This window comes from Pseudophryne corroboree, chromosome 4 (genome assembly GCF_028390025.1).
Source record: "Pseudophryne corroboree isolate aPseCor3 chromosome 4, aPseCor3.hap2, whole genome shotgun sequence".
NCBI lineage: Eukaryota > Metazoa > Chordata > Amphibia > Anura > Myobatrachidae > Pseudophryne > Pseudophryne corroboree.
Genome location: NC_086447.1, coordinates 677440520 through 677462880, shown reverse-complemented (window position 1 = coordinate 677462880; position 22361 = coordinate 677440520). Strand labels below are relative to the sequence as shown.

The window sequence follows — 22361 nt, the reverse complement described above, 5'->3', positions numbered from 1 at the left end:
CCTGATTTAGGTTTGTTAGCAAAGCAACAAAGCACACAATGGGCAAAACCATGCTGCACTGCAGGTGGGGCAGATGTAACATGTGCAGAGTGATTTAAATTTGGAGGAAATGTGTTCAAACTGAAATCTAAATGACAATGCAAAAATAAATCTAAAATTTGCGGGCTGCATGCAAAAGCAGCCAGTATTTACCCTGCACAGAAACTATATAACCTACTCAAATCTAAATCTCTCTGCACGTTACATCTGCCCCACATGCAGAGCATCATGGTTTGGCCAGTTATGTGCTTTTTTGCTTTGCTAACAAACATGAATCAGGCTCTATGTTCCTTATTGCTAAGCGATTTCAGAAGGTAGCTTCACCTTTTCTTTGTTTGTTGCTTGACTTCCCAAGAGGAAGACTTACAGGTTAAAGTTTCCTGTGTGTTTACTTACTTGGTCATAATATATGGAGTAGAGACAACTTACTTGGTTGTACTCTGTATATTCTGTGAGACAGTAGGTTCCTTTCACAATTTTATATACATGCTTCAATATACTGCATTCACATGCTCACGCGGCAGCTATTGATGCTGATGTGAGATATTTAAATATAATCATACTAGTGTGAAATACTGACAATAGCTGTGTTTTTCTACCTATTGCAGTGAATGCAAATGTTATTTCAATGCATTGTTAGTTGATACACATTGCAATCTACATCAAGCAATTGCTTTTCCCACTCTTAATTTAGCTTCAGTGGGCACACAGCTTAAGGTCTTGCTTTGTAAACATATATTTGATTCCCAAGAAACATGGAGTTTAAAATAGCTGCTGTAAAATAGCCTGATCTCAGATTGTTGGCTGCTTCTCTATATGAGGTTAAACCGTAATTTGGTTACATGCCAAAGCAAAGATGTGCTTTACCTTCCCAGAGTATGAGGATTTCCCAGACTCAGATGTTGTGGGAACTTGGTGTAATCCAGGGTGGGGTGTACTAAGCAGCACTTTCCACGCTGTGGTACATTCCGCCACTTACAGCAACATATGTTCTAATATATGCAATTTAGTAACACTAAGGACAGCTCTCCCAATAATAACTTTCCTTTGTAATGTTGGGACTTACAGGTTACGGCTCCGGGAGTCACTCTGCATATGCGCAGACAACCACGGCTGATTGGATACCCCTCAGGGGGAATGCAGAAAGAAGCCCATAGGCTTCTGTAGGGTAGATTGACTGGCAATACCAACCACAACGAAGCGCCAGGTTGCAGGGATTAGACTTTTCATGGTTTTGGACGCATTTTCACTTAAGTACTACTCATAAAGAGAAGACGGGCACCATGAAAGATAAATATCTAACATGATGGATTTGGATGCTGTCTGATGAAATAAATTGCAAATTTGTAGAAAATGTGAGCTTGAATTAAATATTAAAATGTGTTTAATTGAAAGACTATCATTCATTAATATTCTCTACTTTTTCTGTTCACCATTAGTGTCATTTAAAAAAACACAACTGCAGGTAAAAAAAACTTGTGGTTCATAACATTGCACCTGTATAATATTATTAATAATATGTGCACATCTGTGATCCCATGTGTAAAAAACATGATTTAAAATGACACTAGAAACACAAATCAGCTGCATGATGAATGTCTTGGGACTGTCATAATGCAGAATGTATAAATATCTCCTATAGTAAGGGCTGTTGAGAGCCATGCTGGGCCCTGGTATAGGCTTTGGGGCGTGGCTTATTAAGTGGGCATGGTTATGCCCACTTAATAAGCCACGTTTAAAAATTTGTGAATAATAAAATAATTGCGGGACCGCATACAAGGGGGGGAGGGGGGGTGTCACCGTTTTAACATGGGGGGGTATGGAGATGGCTCCCGCTTCCTACCTTACTTGATCTGAAAGTGGGTCCCTCCTCCCCAGCCAGTGCCATCTTCCCAGTGATACTTGGAGAGATGACACTGGCCACTAGAGAGCAAAGATGTGCCAGAGTCTTTGCTTTCTATGTGCAGTACCATCTTCCCGAGGATATCACCGGGAAGAATACACTGCAGTACAGGTAGGAGGGGGAGGAGGTTAGCGACCCGGGGCCCCTCCAGCAGCCCGGGCTGGGGTAATTTGTACCCTAGCTCCCTGCCTATCGGCACCACTGCCTATAGTTGATAAGTCTGTCTCAAATGTCAGTTAACTAAGATGGGGAAGCAGAGCTACATGTTAAGTACTTTTTGCTATGTACATAGGGGTCTAATTCAGATCTGATCACAGCAGTAAATTTGTTAGCTAATGGGCAAAACCATGTGCACTGCAGGGGGGGCAGATATAACGTGCAGAGAGAGTTAGATTTTTGGTGGGTTATTTTTGTTCTGTGCAGAGTAAATACTGTCTGCTTTATTTTCATACTGCAATTTAGACTTCAGTTTGAACACACCCCACCCAAATCTAACTCTCTCTGCACATGTTATATCTGCTCCCCCTGCAGTGCATATGGTTTTGCCCATTAGCTAACAAATCTGCTGCTGTGATCAGATCTGAATTAGGCCCATAGGAGTTAATTCAGACCTGATCGCTGCTGTGCGTTTTCGCACAGCGGGCGATCAGGTCTAAACTGCGCGTGCATATGCACCGCAATGCTCTGGCACATTGCACGGGTACAAAGCGGATTGCCGCTCAGCGATGGGTTTGTGCGATGGATCCGTTCACACGGCAATCGCAAGGAGATTGACTGGAAGAAGGCGTTTGTGGGTGTCAACTGACCGTTTTCAGGGAGGTAGAGGCGGTCGCTGGGCAGGAGGCGGTCGCTGGGCAGGTCGCTGGGCAGGAGGGGATGAACTGCAGTGAGCAATCAGGTCAGAATGACTCCCTTAGGACGCTGCAGTAAAAGTTTTTCCCTATCTACAGCACAGAGACTTGCTGCAGATGCAGTGGCATACCCTCCAAGTGTACCTTTTTGGCAGGTACAGTACCATTTTTTATGGTCTGTACTGATTTTTGTCTGTCCAAACTTCCATTGAAAGTATAGGAAAAGGGGCATGGCCATGCCACTGTACCCATGGCCACGCCCCCTTTCGAATTTGTCCCGATTTTTATGTGTAAATTGTTGGAGGGTATGTTGCTGCAGATGCAGTGGGCCTATTTTGGGGTGCGGAGCTGTAGCTACAGCTCCATCAGCCCCATTGTTAATCCTGCTCTGGGAACACAAAGCAGCCAAAGGGCAGAGCCTCCCATTGGATGTAACCTGTGTGGGAGGGCGTTTCTCGCCCAATCAGCTGTGGACTGGGTGTGATAGACCTGCTGCTAACCCAATGAGAGCTCCTATCCACTCCCAGCGTTATCCACACAGTCACAGAGTGACAGATTTGGGCAATTACACACACACACATATATATATATATATATATATACATATATACATACATTTAATTTATATACACTATGTAGACAAAAGTGATTGGACCCAAGCGAAATGTAGTGCTCCTGCGGCAGACAGGTGTTCGTGAAGGTATAAAATGGGTAGAGGGGCACTGATTAGATCATTTGCTAACAAAGTGGCTTGCCGGAAAGAGCTAACCGGGTTTGAAAAGGGGATCATCGTAGGCTGCGCAATGTCACGTTTCCAGGGCGACGCTGGACTTGTATACAGGAAATTGATAACCCGGATGGACTGGCCAACTCAAAGTCCAGATCTTAACCCCATTGAGAACCTCTGGGAGGAATTGGAGCATCTGGTGCTTTCTAGATTGTCTTGACCTTCTTCAGTGTCGCAGTTGGTCACTGTAGTTAGAGGGTTATTCAAAGTCGATCGCAGCTTTTGCTAATATAGCAAAAACTGTGACCACTAAAATTGCATGCTGGGTGCTACCTGGCACAGGGCAAGGCCACCCAGCATGTGTGGCACCGCCCAGCGATGTGATCGCAATTCAATTGTAATTGCATCACAAAAACATCAAACAGTGGTTTAAGCCTTATGGAAGAGAAAAGATAAATATCACAGTTGCGCAAGGGCTGCTATTGTGTCCAGCGGAGAAGAGTATCACCCAACACTCAGTTACAAACAAATACAAGCAAAAGGACCACCACACAATAGCGCACACAAATACTTAATATAGACAGTCCTTCTGAATAGAAGAATTCTCCATTTTTAGATGCAGTTCTTGCTCAGTACCTCAAACAAATTAAAAAAAACATAGTATAATACTGTAAACACTGTACAAAATGTTTTATTTAAAAGACCAAACATCTGTCATGCGTACCAGATAAAAAGGTCTACTATGGCAGGCAGACAATAACACCAACAAACAAATAATCCTGAATAAACAAATGGTGAGACTCCTACCGGATGGATTTGTCCACTGAAAAGTAGACAGATAGGGCGAGGAAAGGAACACAGGTGGTGGAACTTCTTACCGAAGGATCGTGGAGGGAGCTTCCAGGGACGCCTGACGACTTCCAAAAAAATCGAGCCCTATCTGTCTACTTTTTACAGTATGGAAAGCTTTTCTTCCTTTTTATGAAATTCTGGTGGAATAACGAAAAATCTAAGATGAAGAATAATTAAGATCTGTACACATCTATACCCCCGAGGTCCGTCCCCCATGCGAGGTTGTCTGCCAAGCAATTGACAGACCACACCATCTGGTATGAATATAATTCTGCCCATGAAAAGAAACTTTCAGACCATTGTGTGTACAGTATTATACTATGTGTTTTTAATTTGTTTGAGGTACTGAGCAAGAACTGCATCTAAAAACTGAGAATTCTTCTATTCAGAAGGACTGTCTATATTAAGTATTTGTGTGCCCTATTGTGTGGTGGTCCTTTTGCTTGTAGTGGTTCAAGCCTGCCTATGCAGCCTGGCTGCATATGCAGGCACACCACCGCCATGTTTCCGATATCAGAAAATGCAGGCAATATCATCAGGCCGCCCTTAAAACGGACATGACACGCCTGCATTTCCTTGTCCACTCCCCCCAATGCCACGTCACCGTCCTCGGATGCCCACCACTTGTCAATCATAATGTGACCATATCCTTGTGGGATGCAATCGCATAATGATAGCTCGCGCATGTGCACTGCAGCCACTGCACGTGCATAGATGTCTGAAAATCGCCTGTTTGTGATTTTTGGATGTCTGTGTCCACCTCTGAATAGCCCCCTTAAGGCGGAATAGCAAAACATACTGCTTGCTCTTGTGGACAGTTTGCAAAGAACGGGTTCTGCTGTAATCACTACACATGGTGGACCTATAAAGTACTGATGCCATTAGAATCTCGTTAATCTATCTGCTGTCAGCGTCCACTTACTTTTGTCTACAAAGCGTACATATACAGTGCGTACAGTATATATCTTACAATAAGCATATAATTAATATCAGATGTTAAAAGATTACTAGAGATAAAACCAAGCAAAAATATTTTGTCGGCTATTTCTATGACGCAAATAACATGTGAGCACTATTAACTGATGAAATTATAATTATGTTCCAAATCTGCTATGGCTATTAGTGGTGTGAAGATTACACAACATTTTCTCATACTTAGAAGAAATGAATGATTCCCACTTTAATCTTGCTTTGCTCATTTCAGACAGTGGTTGTTTTATTGTGGTATTACAAAAACCACAATAAAAACAGAAATTAATTAGCATCCATAATTTTTTTGTAAATATTTAGTCTTGGTGAAAAATAAGTCTTAAGTGTTGGAGTAAGGCTGGGGCCACACATAGCGGCCATGCGGGTCCCGTTCAGCAAGACCCGCTTGGACGCAAGGAGACTGCACAAGGGCTCCTATGCAGGTGCCCACACATGTGCGGCAGTCCTGCCACCGCCTTATCCATCCACAGCATGCTGCGGTTGGGCAAAATGGCAGGACGACGGGATTTCAGTGTGAACACATACATTTCAATGTATGTGTTCACATAGTGCGGCTGTTCTATACGTTCTATGAAATCCCGTGTGTCACTGGTCGGGTCCTGTTCTGCGGCATCCTGCAGAACAGGATCTGTGTGCACACAAAAACCCCTTCCCAGCCAAGAGGGTCCCATTCAGCGGGACCCGCTTGGCCGCTACGTGTGGCCCCAGCCTTAGGGTTGGATTTAGCATTGTCTACGGGAGGAAGAAGATGTGATAAAGGTCTATCCCTTTAAGGTGACATACAGTATGAGCAAAGAGAAGAGAACGCAGGGAATTCTAACAATAAACTGATGTAAATATATCTGAGCTGGCGATAACTTTTATAACGTACGTAGTGACACTATATTCACCTTCAGAATACACTTGGCAAGATATAGAATTTTGTGACGTGTGGCGCGTTTATAGAGCATAAATAAGGAAAGCAAAGTTTGCCCACAATGTTCTAGTTATTGTTAAACAAACATTGGATAGGCACAGGAATAATGACTCAAAGAGGGCTAGTGGCATTATGGGGTTTACATGTAGAGTATAGGGGACCTCATTCAGGTTCAGTTGTTACTTTGCCCTGATGTGCAAAGTACAGATGTTTGGTACTTTGTGCATGCATAGGACCCATTCTGCGCATGCATACTGTAGGTGTCGGAACAGGGGGAGTAAGGGGGTGGCTTACTTCCTCACATATTTCAGAGCAACTAGTCAATGTACAGGTTCACGGGGGCACAGTGTGATTGCCATCTAGGCTTACCATGGTCAGTGTCAGGATGGTGATAATCCCCCTCCTGGCTGTTCCTCCTCCCTCCTCCCCACAGCCCTTCTCCACCCAACTCCAGGCCCTCCTCCACCCTGCACCCAACTCCAGCCCGTACAGTGGCTATTTACTGTGGGCTGGCTCCTCCTATGGGACCAGCCCTGCACCCTTCTCACCTCCCACTTCATATGTTCTACATCCTTCTTCCCCTTCAGCTCCCCCTTCATCCTTTCTTGCCCTCCCTGGCAGCCCCTACCCCCCCCAAATATAAAGAGACATCAATATAAGTATAGATGTATATGTATATCTATGTCAGGTAGGTAGTATAGTGGGTAAATCCAGCAGCCATTGTGGGTGTGATATTCAGCAATTTAGGAGCTCCAAAATGAATTTATTTCTTGCCCACTAACCTAAAATCATTGTGGTAACCCTGAGAGCATACACGAATGGGTCCTGTGACATACTGTAGCTTTACTTTTAGACACATCCACTACACACATCATTCACTAAAATGAAATTTCACCCCATTAGGTAAAGCAACTGGTCAGACCCAATTGCTTAGCAGGCAATTCTTGGCAGACAACTATATGACCTGTGTCTGGGGCTCGATATGCTTCTGGGCTCCATAGCAATGGGACCCCCTATATCCACTATAGCTACACCCATGACACTGCACTGCCTGTACTTATATAAACTCATTTCAGAAGCATGCACAATGTAAAAACACTCAAGATGTGCTCCAAAAATGGTTGTATGTCAACCCATGTTTTTGTTTATTGAATGGGTGTAACTGAGCTGCAGCTGAGCATTCAGACACAGGATACATTTTGTAGGACTGTGTTGTGGGTGTGTAAGCACAATTTCAGGCTAGTTAGTGCAAGTACAGAGAAATATATCTGATTTTGGACATATTTCTTGCACTAAGGGTAGGGCTAGTGCATATATGTGCTGATAGTAATGATGGTTGTTGTCACGAGTGGATGAATAGGAGTGGTGCATCTGTATAGATGTGAAGGTCTATAAATATAGGCAAAGATCTGCATTTATCTCTGGTTATGCAATGCTGCATCTGCCACAACTTTGGAGTTGGTTCAAAATTTCCAAACTTTGACGGATTATAGTAATTGAAGTGTGATGGGTATTTAGTTAGAGAATTTGACTTCATTATACGATACTTACAGGTATAATTTGACTCCCTTTGAATTTATGAAAGGCCGTCACCTGTAATAGGAACTGCTTCCAACATGGTATAACTCTTAAATTTTTTTGCATTTGTCTTTAGAGATTATAGTGGCACATTTATGATTCTGGTTTCATAAACTCTTTTCGTGGATTCAGTAAATTAAGTTACATCTGTACTTCCATTTGCTTAGCAATTTTTTTCTATTACTAAAGATATGAGCGGACAAAGGGCCTAATTCAGTAAGGATTGCAAATTCTGCTAATTAGCAGAATTTGCAATCCATTAGTTTGCATGCTGGGGGCTGTCCATCGAAGAGCAAAGCTGTCCAGGATGCTGACCGCTGCCTCCCCCCCTTGATGAAGCAGAAATTACGATTGCATTGCAATTTCTGCTTCATCGTAGAATTTGTGGTTTCATGTTTCTGATCACGGCGGCTGTGTGTGACGTCATGCAGCCGCCACAATCACGCCCACACCATGACCCCTGTTTCAGCACCGCCGCCCCCCATTTGGCCGCCCCCGCAACACTCCGTCTTCGCCTAGGAAACGGAGCGTTGCCGCCCCCCTGCCCCGTGAACGCCTCCACCTGATTGACAGTGGCATCACATTTTCTGCTGCCCCACACAGAAAATGCGGGTGCATGTACAGGACGGGCGCTGCGAATGCACTCGGATCCTTTTAGCAATTTTAGCATTTTGCGATCCAACCTCAATTAGGCTAAAACGCAGTAAACTTGGCCAAGGACAGATATTAATGACCCCAACTTTGTCTTGGTGTCTGATATTAAAAACGGTAGCAGAAAATATAGAGAGGAAGTGTCAAATATGCAATCTATTTGTGTCATTAGTCCTTATTACTGTATTATTACTGTGAAATCTGTGAGTGTGCAGGTCAGCGATGTACATTAAATATTAATAATTAGGCGCAAGAAAAAATAATAAATATCCGAATAATAATGCACAATATTAACAATTGCTGGACACTATGGGGGTCATTCCGAGTTGATCGTAGCTGTGCTAAATTTTGCACAGCTACGATCGTAAACTCAGACATGCGGGGGGACGCCCAGCACAGGACTAGTCCGCCCCGCATGTCAGTGCCCCCCCCGTATCTGTGGAGTAACTCCCGGCCAGCGCAGCTCCTGCGGCTGACCGGGAGTTGTGTGTCGCTGCCGCTGTGCCACGCCTCCCCCAACAGTCTGGCCACCGCGCCTACTAAACGGCGACTTAACACCGCCGTTCAGCCCCCTCCCACCCAGCGGCCGCCTCTGTCTCAGAGGCGATCGCTGGGCACCGATGACTGCCATGCGCCGGCGCACTGCAGTGCCGACGCATGCACAATTCCGACCCAATCGCTGCACTGCAACAAACTGCAGCGAGCGATCGGGTCGGAATGACCCCCAATATCTTAACATCTGCAGCTCCCAATAGATGATCTGGAGTATCACCTCAAGCTAAAGAATATTGAAAAAGAATATATATGAGAGAGCGCAGATGAAAATATAGCATAATATTTAATACACAAGAATCAAATATAACAATAAGAACAATAATTGGTTGACACCTCCTGTGGAGAGATTGATCCCAGATTAATTGAAAGTCCAAAACGGCTAAGTAGCCAAATGACAATAAACCAGATACATACTGTATATTAGTCCTATTGTAATGTTAATTACACCAGCAGGTGTTAGGATTAGTAGAATTGACACAGTGTATCACAGCAGCACTGTATTAGCCAAGCTGTTTGTCAATGCTCACCGCTGTTTGGAGATGTTTTCAAACCTCCATCCATTGCGGTTCAGTGGTGCTTCTCCGCAGAAGCAGATCTTGCTACGGGCATGCAGGATTTTTGCCTGGGGCGCCACCTTCCGGAGGGCGCCGCCGCCATGGCAAGATTCGCTACTGGTGCCCCCAGGTGCTCGGTAGATGCGGTGCTGTGCGGTGCGCGATGAAGTAATCGCGCACCGCACTGCATTGTGGGAGTGGCACATAGACACTAGGGGTCATAATTTACAGTCACACAACGGATATAACGGATACCTTCTACAACAGGACTTATTTTAAAAAGGAAGGAAACATTTTACATTACAGACTGATTTACTGCAAACGTGCGCACATTTATTGAATTGCTTTGTCCATAAATAACCCTGTTTTCCTAATCATGGCCAGTATTTACTAAAAATTCGATTTTGTCCGATTTGTGTTTTTTTTTCTAAGTCCCAATCCGGGAATTCACTAAGCACCAATCTCGGCAGTGTCTGGTCTATTCGTAATGGTTTGAATGACAACCTTCCGAAATACGAATGAATAGACCATCGGTCAAATGCGGCTTTATTTCATACAATACGGGCATTCACTATTCATTCGTATTTGGGTGTTAGTTTCTTAGTGCTCAAGTGCGGGTCTGTTTTTTTTCGTTTAAAAAAGCAGCAATAAAATAGACCTGCTTTTTCCAGTCGAGTTTGGATAACCATGCACGGATCAGTGAGATCTGTGCATGGTTATCTATGGGAAAGGGTCTGTTTAGTGTAAAAACAGAAAAAAAAATTGCGTGGGGTCCCCCCTCCTAAGCATAACCAGCCTCGGGCTCTTTGAGCCGTTCCTGGTTGAAAAAATATGGGGGAAAAAATGACAGGGGTCCCCCCATATTTAATCAACCAGCACTGAGCTCTGCGCCTGGTCCTGGTTCCAAAAATACGGGGGACAAAAAGCGTAGGGGTCCCCCGTATTTCTGAAACCAGCACCGGGCTCCACTAGCTGGGGAGATAATGCCACAGCCGGGGGACACTTTGATATCGGTCCCTGCGGCCGTGCCATTAAAACACCAACTAGTCACCCCTGGCCGGGGTACCCTGGAGGAGTGGGGACCCCTTCAATCAAGGGGTCCCCACCTCCAGCCACCCAAGGGCCAGGGGTGAAGCCCGAGGCTGTCCCCCCCATCCAAGGGCGGCGGATGGGGGGCTGATAGCCAAGTGTGAATTTGTGAATATTGTTTTTTGTAGCAGTACTACAAGTCCCAGCAAGCCTCCCCCGCAAGCTGGTACTTGGAGAACCACAAGTACTACCCCTTTCCCCGACTGTCAGCCCACCATCCGCCGCCCTTGGATGGGGGGGACAGCCTCGGGCTTCACCCCTGGCCCTTGGGTGGCTGGAGGGGGGGGACCCCTTGATTGAAGGGGACCCACTCCTTCAGGGTACCCCGGCCAGGGGTGACTAGTTGGTGTTTTAATGGCACGGCCGCAGGGACCGATATCAAAGTGTCCCCCGGCTGTGGCATTATCTCCCCAGCTAGTGGAGCCCGGTGCTGGTTTCAGAAATACGGGGGACCCCTACGCTTTTTGTCCCCCGTATTTTTGGAACCAGGACCAGGCGCAGAGCCTGGTGCTGGTTGATTAAATATGGGGGGACCCCTGTCATTTTCCCCCCATATTTTTTCAACCAGGACCGGCTCAAAGAGCCAGAGGCTGGTTGTGCTTAGGAGGGGGGACCCCACACATTTTTTTTTCAAATTTTAAAAGACTTTAATAAACTTTTTAAGGTACACAATGAAGCCCTGCACGGATCTCACAGATCCGGCCGGGATTCCTTGTGTTTTTTCAGGCAGTGTTTTACTCATCACTCCCGTAAAACACTGCCTGATATTGCAAATCACATCGACATCGCAAAAAACGATTGTGTAAAACTCGGCAGCTTAGTAAATGATCGTATCAGGATTCAAAAAGTTGCAGTAAAATGCACCCGATACCATTCGAGTTCAAAACGGCCAAAACACGAATATTAGTAAATATTGCCCCATGTGTTCAACCTAAAACTGTATGAACCTTTGTTCTCAATGCACTGTCCAAAATCCAGTGTAGCAGCCATGGGCAACTTCCACTATGTAGTAAAATTCTATAGAAAGCATATCCCTGAAGGGTATGGAATGGATGGATGATACAAGGGAAGCATGACTGCATATGTGTTAAGCAAATGTCTTTAATGGGATAGCAATAGGCACACAATGAAAAACTGTATTAAAAAAATATTATAATAATGGTTTTCTATAAATATGATAAGCTTGCAGTGGCTTGTAATTACAAATATACAGTACGGTCCTATGAGTTCTCAAGAATTTTGTTATGAGACTTCTGTAACTAAGATCATGTAATTAATTTGACAGCACATTTGACTGGGCTCATAATATGAACAGCTTTCATCTTATTGCATATGCCCAGAGGTTAGCCTTAAAATAGAGCTACAGTAGAAATTCCCTTCAAAACATAAACTTGTAAAACATTGTCTTGTAAGAATTTTTAAAGAGAATAAAAAACTTACCATTCTTCTACAGCCTGTATAGTTTCCATCTTTGTTGTGTGTGCCATTCGTCCTGAATTCTCACCTCTATCTTCATTCCTAACAGTGAGGCTGTAATGTAGTACAACACTTTATTTTGTCTAGAGAAAGTTAAGCAATTTAAACAAAGTAATTAAATATGGGTTTAATTGCAATAAATACGCAAAGGATCTTAGCAGCTTATGTAATTACATTTGTACAGTTATCAACTGAAGGTGATATATTGTTCATCATCATCATCATTAACCTTTAGGGTACCACAGATATCACAGTTGCAGACAATCATCAAACAAATAAGTTACATAAACACAGTAAGCAAATATAACAGATAAGAACATGCTAAAATATAATAGAACATACATGGCTAAGATCACGCATGATGACATGAGGTACAAATAAGGATGCATGAACAAATACAACTAGCACATATGTAGGTAAGAATCCCATGTGTTTGAGTACATAAACAGTACATAATTGGCATAAGACATGACTAGGACATATGCGCTAAAAAGAGAGGATGGACAAAACAAATAGGGTAGGGAACAGAGCTCGAGTGACACCAATAAAGTACAGTCTATAAAATAACAGATAAAAGCTGACTGATTGCCCAAAGCAGCCTATCAGCTCCTACATATTATTTTACAGAATCTACTTGATGAGTACAAGGTCAAAGCTGATTGGTTCCTCTGGGCAACTTGTCCACTTCTCCACTCTTTAGAAGGTTAATTACATTCCCCCTTAGAGTCAGAAGTGAAGGCACTGAAGGTGAGAGGTAGGAGGCAAACAAGCAGAGGACACCGTCATGAGGTGAAGAGAGTGAAGGGTGTCAAGGAGAACAGAATGGCTGTCATTTGAAAAATGTAGAGAGATAAGAAAGTAGATTGTGTACACTGACACAGCAAATAGTAGGACAGTAATAACTTCATTTCAGCAAAATGAAGAGGATGGATGTCAGGCTGAAGAGGGTTGATAAGAGTGGAAGGAGTGAAAGTGTGCTAGTTAATCGAACAGAAGTCATTCAAGGAAGCAAAGGGAAGCAGAGAAATTGGGCAGATGTTGGGCAACAAGGAAGTTCCACAAAACTGTTTCTTGAGAATAGAAGTGATGAAAGCATGCTTGAATGCAATGCGGACGACACCAGTTCATAATGAATAGGTGAGCAAGATGCTGTTCTGAAGTGGTTGGGGACAGTAAGTGTAGAACTTTGGAGGAACAAAGTGGGCAAGTAGAATGTGGACAAAAAAGAAAGGAGAGTGAGGTTATCAGACTTTGGTACAGTAGAAAAGAAACTGATAATGGCAGGGATAGTGGTGGAAACTATGCAGAAAGGAGACGTCAATCTAGTAAGAGGAGATTTTCTTGGGGATAGTATCAATTTTGCCATTAATGTTAATGGCAAAGTCATAAGTGGTGTTAAATGACAAATGTTTGTTATGACATTTTTGTGAGCCAGGAGTTATTTGAAGGTGTTGGGTAGCAACTCACAACCAATCTCATATGCGCCAATATAGAGCTGAACACAGACACTTTAAAATGTCTTCCAACAGTATGCTGCCTAATTCATTTAATGTCACTTAGATTTAAAACTCTTAAATGTTGTGTGATTGGCTGATAATGCTATTATGTGATAATACTGTATTTCTAGTTATATATTATTATAACCAGGAAAATAATTTAATACATCCCCAACAACTATAAAATGTATAAACATATTTCTGTTTAACTCGCTCTCATATTTTTTCGAAAAAATTAATGTAGAGTATCTCCAAAATCATTGTGTTAATCATGAAAGAGGATGCTGAACAAGAAAGAGAATGTAGGTGGTAACCATAATTCTGGTCAAATCTCATACAGGGAACTAAATTAAGTACTGGGATATAAATACTGGGAAGAAAATTAAGTACTGAATTATCACTTAAAGAATTGTATGGAAAATTCTGGAATATACAGTATATGAAAACATAGATGCTATGGCTATAATATTACTACAGAGGGTGTATTATTCAATGTATGATTCCATTTAGTTTCAGTTAAATTGCTTTGAAATGATCCTTTGCATTTCATTGTGTTATGGCCACCCCACATCCCCATTGTGAAGTTGTTACATATTTATGTAATATACACCTTTAATTAGTATCCTGCATACTGGTGCTGAAGAAAATGTCCATCAGAACTTTTCTACTTTGAAGGGGCTATTTGTTAAAAAATGCGGTGTGACTCCAAATATTAAAAACTTAATTGCTGCATATCGAGACAGTAAGGATTCTTTATTTGCTTGAATGTACTAATTTAAATCTCTGAGACACAGGCTCCAATTACAGATGGGTCTGGCCTCATCTTAACCACTAGCTGCGGCAATCACAGGTGATTTGCTGCAGCAAGCATGCCTGCAAACGTGCACTGCATATGCACCCATGAACCATAGAGTTACATGGTGCGTACACCCCCGTGAATGGGTCGTGCACATGGGCAACTAGTTGTAATCGTAACTTATATGCACATGCAACCCATTCACAGGTAAGCTGAAGGAGGACTGTAGATCTGTAGATCCCATTCCGGCGATCAGGAGGAAATATAGTGATTGCATCTGCAATCACTTATGGGCCCCTTTGCAACTAGTGGACATACTTTCAAGCTGCACATGCGCAGTGCAGTGGTGGCAACAATGCAGCCCACCAGAGAGGGATTACAAGATCCATCACTGGCAGGTCTGTCCTATCGCAGTGGGCTTCGTTACGCTTAACCCCCTCACCCCCACCCCGCCGGCAATCTAAACACTGGGATCCCGCCATCAGTTTGGTGACCAGTGGTGTCCCAACCGCCGGTCACCCATACCCAACCCATCTGAACATGGTGTTAGCTCATGCAGGCAAGCAAAGTATGCAGATCTTGTTAAAGACCATCTCTATAAAAAATATGCAATAAAAAAGAGCATCTCGTCTAGTTCTTTGGAATATACAAGATGTCTGCGACTTCACACTTATTTTTTGTCTTGTCAAAGTCATGCAGGCATAATAGTTGGATCCATCACTGCCTGGGCCCAGGGCTACCACCCAAAACTCCACTGTCATATTCTGTCACTGTAGAGGAAGAACATCTCTTAAAATGTTGTTTGTGTTAACCTTTTCAATCAATGGCAAAAGATACCCCAGAGCCTGAAGACGCCAACTTTATTCTGTATTATTTCATCCTATCTCCCATTATTTACAACCACCAATAAATACACATTTTGCTAATCACCAGATTGACAATATTTGAAATATGAGAACTAGCCATCTATAAAAACATGGCCTTGGACACATATCAAGTGAAGCAAAAAAAATGATTGGCAGTTTTGGATAATTTGCTTTTTGTGGTTCTCCAAAATGAGTTGTTTTTGCAAGAGTTATCCAAAAAGTACAAAAGCTTCTTGTATACTTTTATCAGTCAATTTCATTAGGCAAGCACCAGCTTATCATGTGAGTGTAACCTCATAGTACATGCAACCTATTTTAGTTGATTTTAAACTGGTTGCAGTTTCATATAACCTTCAAAGTCATTTTCAAAGACTTTAAATTTAAGTTTAACAACACAGACGACATTCATACAGTAAATAGTAAATTTGCATGAATACTAACAACTTCTAAGGGTTCTGTACCTTGAATTATATTTCATGTTTATGGTATTTTATGTATTTTGGCAGCAAAAACAGAAAACTTTCAAGTTATCTCTAAATTAATAGAGATCATCGTTACCATCGTTACTTCAGGCATTAGTTATTTTTAGGTAACATTCCTGAAATAAATACAGTGTTAATTCTTAAGAAGTCTTTTAAGCATGACAATCTCATGACAGGGTGATATTCTTTATTCACATGTATATTTATCCCCAATACTGTTGTCACTCATTCAGCAAGTGCACTTATTGTAACTTTGTACTACATGGGGCATGTTTATTATTAGCTAATACACTAGAGATTGCTCTCAAGGCTTATTTTCCAACTTTTCTTAAACCCCCACCACTGGGGTCAACACTCTCTGATGAGCTGATTCTCATTACTGTAACCCCAAACATAGCTGCTTAAAACTACAGTTCTCTGCTTAGTACAGTGGGGAGCGGAGTTACAAGCCATTGTAACCCTGCACCCCCCACTGTAAAATACCATGAATTACAATTTTGAACCTACACATTTGGAACTCTCCTGGATAGTTGGCAAGTATGTCCAAATGGTGAGGAAGACACGTCCAGATGATTAGAGGGACATTTGAGGCTATAAAAGTCAATTAAAATGTGTGGATGTACATAGCTTTAATATTTTCACAGGTGCTCCAATATATCCACCTTGGCCTTTCATAAATGTAACCCAAAACTCGGGTTTGATTACTGCTCGCAATAAATTATTCTGCACCTACATATGAGGATCTTGTTGGACATTTACATGGAGAAAAAAGTAAGCAAATGTCTTCAAAGTCCTGTTATTTAAGGAATATCTATTTCTTTTACCAAAACTTTTCCAATATTATCCAAAATCCTGCTTGGTTTAGCCTCTGTTATATCCTAAATTTGTGGAACGAAGGGGACATCAGGAATCTAATATGTTTAACATTTGTATTATTTTGAATTTTTTAATTATACTAAATGATATGAGCCTAAATATTTGCCTCTCCCATATAAAGTGTAACTGGAAATCATCCCATTGAGAATACCTTCACCAACTTGAGGCTCATATTTAAATAATATTGTTTGTGTAACTAAGTGGCTTTATCTTCCAAACCTGCTCTTGGCAGGAAAAACAGTCAAAATCCTCTAACCTTCCAACATTAAAAGTGTTGAACCCTTGTAACTGTCAGCATGTTTAAAGAAAAATCCATGAAAATTGATATGCAGTCATGAAAATTTAGGTGAAAAATGTGTAAAACCTATGGGATGGACACAATATGCACTTTAAAAAACATATGTCTTTGGAAATCCACTTTTATCCTATATCAGGGATGCAAAATTTTCAGCATTTCTGGCAATATTAGCTTGTGAAACGCTGATATTTTGTCCCACCCACTTTTCAAATACAACATTTCCATATAGCCTAGACTTTAGGTAGCTTCTCCCAACATAGAACCACAGCTGTCAGATATAATATCCCTCATATTATATCTGACAGCTCTGGCACCATGTTGGGAGAAGCTAGCTAAAGTCTAGGCTATATGGAAATGGCCTGGACTCCCTAACTAGAAATACATTTGAGTATTCCTTAGGATGTCTGGTTACTCTTCAAACTTTTAGTCAGTAAATAGTAACTTTGACATTCATCCCAAAAATGTCTCATAGGGTTGAATTTATTTTTTATGTTGTATTTGAAAAGTGGGTGGGACATAATATCATCGTTTCACAAGCTAATGTTGTTAAATATGCTGACAATTTTGCATCCCTGATATAAGATAAAAGTGGATTTCTAAAGACATATGTGCATATTGTGTACTTAAGTACTAGTTTAGATCCCAATTTGCAGACAAGGCAAGCATACAATGAGCAATGAAAGAGAGTCAAAGAAATGTATGCTTTATGGGACAGAGAGAGCAGCTGCCAACACAGAAGGAGCAGCTGTGGTGGTATGTAACACTATGTCCCATCTCCCAAGATGACATCTAGGTGCTCCAGCTTTTCTAAGTTTTCTTTTTTAAAGCAAGTGGTGCATGGTTCCACTATTCAAGTTCACAAGCATGTCCCTGCACTCCATATCCTTTCAACTGGTCAAGGATAAATGTTTTTTCTTAATTTGGGAATCTAGGATAGGCTCAACAAAGTATTTATTCTATTCTTGACCTTAATTGGGTCAACTGCAGTTGAAGTGGAGGTAGAGGGCAGTTTTACTTATTCTTGAACAAGCTCTATTCAAAGATGAGAATTTTGGTAAAAGGTGAATTTGGTACCCTGCAGAAAGTAGAGTTGTACTCTGCAGAAAGTAGAGTTGTACCCTGCAGAAAGTAGAGTTAAAAGCAGTACTGTATAATGCACCTCTTCAAAGTACATTGATTGATTTTCTCACTTTCATTCATCTGTAATATTGACCATTGCCTAAACTACTATTTTGTGTAAGTATCATCCTAAATTTAACGAAACAGTAATGTATTTAAATGCAATTTGTTTTGTATTATTTCATTAAGTTGGATTAGGCCCTCATCTCATAATGGATACGTGATTTGGAAGCAAGGCAGAAAAAGCACGTAACTTTGTATCTGTAACAAACCATTTTGCAATGCAAGGGGATGAAATACATTTAAAGTTTATTTTTTCTGTGCACGGTTTTAAATACTGGCAGCTTCTGCATGTAGCCCACCAATGTTAGAAAACATATTGCGTTCTATTCACAATATGAAGAGAATAGGATGCACAAGCAGCTTATGCTGATTAAAATGATATGCAGCAATCTGTGTGTGAGACCATGTCCTAGAAAACACTCTAACATACTGTACCATTTTTCATGCAGTTACAACTGCAGAAGCACACAGAGAATATAGACATGTCACATATCATTTTAATCATCAGAGTTTGCTTGTGCATCTTATTCACATAGCAATGCGAATAAGATGCATTTGCGGCAAAAAATATGCCTGATACTTACAGAGTTGCAAGGGACCTGCAGCTCACTCACACCAGGCATCTCCAGCTGCATGGCATTTTGAAGCAAGATGTATGAGGACACATCTGTACATGGAGCATTCTAGAAACCAATTTAAAATACAGGGAGCATTCTATAGATGGATATACATTACAAATACAGTGGGACAAAAAAGTATTTGGACTGCCACCGAGTGTGCAAGTTGACCCACTTAAAAAGATGAGAGAGGTCTGTAATTTCCATCATAGGTACACAGAATCTGAAAGAAAAAAAAAACCCAGGAATTCACATTGTATGATTTTTAAACAATTTATTTGTATATTCTTGTAGAAAATAAATATTTGGACAATCAAAAAATTTAACTCAATACTTTGTAATATAACCTTGGTTGGCAATTACAGAGGTCAAACGTTTCCTGTAGTTCTTGACCAGGTTTGCACACACTGTAGCAGGTATTTTGGCCCACTCTTCCATGCAGATCTTCTCTAGATCTGTCACGTTTTGGGGCTGTCGCCGGGCAACACGGACTTTCAACTCCCTCCACAGATTTTCTATTGGGTTGAGGTCTGGAGACTGGCTAAGCCACTCCAGGACCTTGAAATGCTTCTTACGGAGCAACTCCTTAGTTGCCTGGGCGGTGTGTTTGGGGTCATTGTCATGCTGGAAGACCCAGCCACATTCCATCTTCAATGCTCTTACTGAGGGAAGGAGGTTTTTGCCCAAAATTTCACGATACATGGCCCCATTCATCCGCTCTTTAATACGGATCTGTCGTCCTGTCCCATTTGCAGAAATGCAGCCCCAAAGCATGATGTTTCCAACCCCATGCTTCACAGTGGGTATGGTGTTCTTGGGATGCCATTCATCATTCTTCTCCATCCAAACACAGCGAGTGGAGTTTATACCAAAAAGTTTGATTTTACTCTCATCTGACCATCTTACATTCTCCCAATCCTCCTATTGATCATCCAGATGGTCACTGGCAAACTTTAGATGGGCCTGAACATGTGCTGGCTTAAGCAGGGGGACCTTTCGGGTGCTGCAGGATTTCAATCCATGATGACGTAGTGTGTTACTAAAGGTAACCTTTGTGACTGTGGTCCCAGCTCTCTTCAGGTCATTGACCAGGTCCCCCCGTGTAGTTCTGGGCTGATTCCTCACCGTTCTCAAATCATTGACACACCACAAGGTGAGATCTTGCACAGAGCGGCAGGTCGAGGGTGACTGTCGGTGATCTTGTACTTCTTCCATTTTTGAAAAATTGCACCAACAGTTGATCTCTTCTCACCAAGCTGCTTGCCTATTGCTGAGTAGCTCATCCCAGCCTTGTGCAGCTCTACAATTTTGTCCCTGGTGTCCTTAGACAGCTCTGTGGTCTTGGCCATGGTGGAGAGGTAGCAGTCTGACTGTTTGAGGGTGTGGACAGGTGTCTTTTATACAGATAACCAGTTCAAACAGGTGCCATTAATACAGGTAATGAGTGGAGGATAGAAGAGCTTCTTAAAGAAGAGGCAACAGGTATGTGAGAGCCAGAAATCTTGCTGCTTGGTAGGTGTCCAAATATTTATTTTCCACAAGAATATACAATTAAATTGTTTAAAAATCATAGAATGTGAATTCCTGTTTTTTTTGGGGGGGATTCTGTCTCTCACAGTTGAAGTGTACCTATGATGGAAATGACAGACCTCTCTCATCTTTTTAAGTGGGTCAACTTGCACAATCGGTGGCTGTCCAAATACTTTTTTCCCCACTGTATATTATGCTGTGCAGAGCCGGCCCTAGCCAATTTGATGCCCTAGGCAAAATTTTGTCTGGTGCCCCCTAGCTCCGCCGCTAGTTCTGCATCTGTACCTGCAACGCTCAGGTAGTGGGGCCCACCGGGGGTTACCCTGTGGGCCAGTTCAACTCTGCACAATGCCACACAGTAATGACCATAATACATATAATTCCACACAGTAAAGGAACCTTACACATATGCCCCACATTAGTAATGCCCATAATACACATAATGCCACACAGTAATGCACCTTACACATATGCCCCACATTAGTAATGCCCATAATACACATAATGCCACACAGTAATTCACCTTACACATATGCCCCACATTAGTAATGCCCATAATACACATATACTGCCACAGATACTGCCACACTTGCTGGTTATACAAAAAGACCAGTATCAAACATGTAGAAACTGTCCATTCTCTTCACTATTCAGTGTGTTTGCTGGTGTCTGTTACTGCATGCCCTTTACTTTATACTGTGGGAGTGATATGCTCTGCCCTCCAGTCTGATGTGTCCGAAAGTCATGCTGCACTGATGTTTCATATAGAAAAGCACAACGCAACTTACTGACCACGTTACAGTGCTGGGTGGCAGGGGAATTTTACGGTATGGACTGACTAGGAAATAAAGTGTGGGGAGAACATTGCCCATGTTATGTCCCTGCAGACACCTGGGAATTGCACAGGGATAAGGGACACAGGATAACAGGGTCCCCTTCCCCTATGTGCACAAGCAGTATAGGTGATGTCAGGTTTCTGTGAAGCAGTCTTCCAAAATACACATGTGTTATAGAAGCCATCCAGTAATAACCTTATATAGTCAGTGAAAATGTCACAGGTCCAGGAATTGCATTTACTTGGCTTCTGCTGTCTGTCTGAGGTCTCACAAGTCAGGGGCATTCAAGCATGTCAGAGGAAGTTTAAGGCACAGTGTGCATTTTTTTTTACAAATGTAAACAGCAGTGTATACAAGTACTGATTGAATACATTTGGAAAGTAACAGTTAGTTTGCGGACTGTCCCTCCCAGCATGAGATACTGCAGGGACATGCTTGGATGCCCCTAGACATGCTTGGATACCCTAGGCAAATGCCTAGCCTGCCTATAGCTAAGGCCGGCTCTGATGCTGTGTAAGATAATTACAGCAATATATTTTTTAGCAGTTTAAATTTTTACTTTTCCCACGACTGGCCATTAAGGTTACAGAACTCCAGTATATTCACAAAGGCCTGGTTTTCCCATAGATTGGAGCCTTCAGCTTTCACATGCCTAAATCCTCATGGAAATTCAACCCTATTAGGACCAGGAAGGGGGCGGTTTTCACTTCATGTTGCTGTGAAACAAACCCAGCTGGAAATACAGTACTCTCGTGATGATTCTGCCTTTTGTGGGGGCCCATGCCATTTATTCCCCTACATTAGCAGTAAAAAGCATAGGCTATGAACATTTATTTATTTTATTTATTTAGTTATTTATATAGTACACACATATTCTGCAGCACTTTACAGAGAATATTTGCCCATTCACATCAGTCCCTGCCTCAGTGGAGCTTACAATCTATATTCCCTATCACATGTACACGCACACACATTCACAGTAGGGTTAATATTGTTGGGAGCCAATTAACCTACGAGTATATTTTTGGATTGTGGGAGGAAACCGGAGTACCCGGAGGAATCCCATGCAAGTATGGGGAGAATAAACAAACTCCACACAGTTAGGGCCATGGTGGGAATCGAACCCATGACCTCAGTGCTGTGAGACAGTAATGCTAACCATTACACCATCCGTACTGCCCTAACATTGCTGCAAGCTCCA

At 42.2% G+C, this 22361-nt stretch overlaps 1 protein-coding gene across 5 annotated transcripts in view; it reads right to left on the bottom strand.

Moving 5' to 3' along the window:
* The window catches only part of RGS17 (regulator of G protein signaling 17), a 155797-nt gene that overhangs the window by 24867 nt on the left and 108569 nt on the right, over nucleotides 1-22361 (bottom strand). For 3 of the 5 annotated variants that reach the window (XM_063917843.1, XM_063917845.1, XM_063917846.1), the window contains one exon: nucleotides 12146-12235. In XM_063917843.1, coding sequence (XP_063773913.1) covers nucleotides 12146-12235 — 90 coding nt within the window. The remainder of the gene's footprint in view (nucleotides 1-12145; nucleotides 12236-22361) is intronic. The other 2 variants (XM_063917844.1, XM_063917847.1) reach the window with 1 other exon arrangement.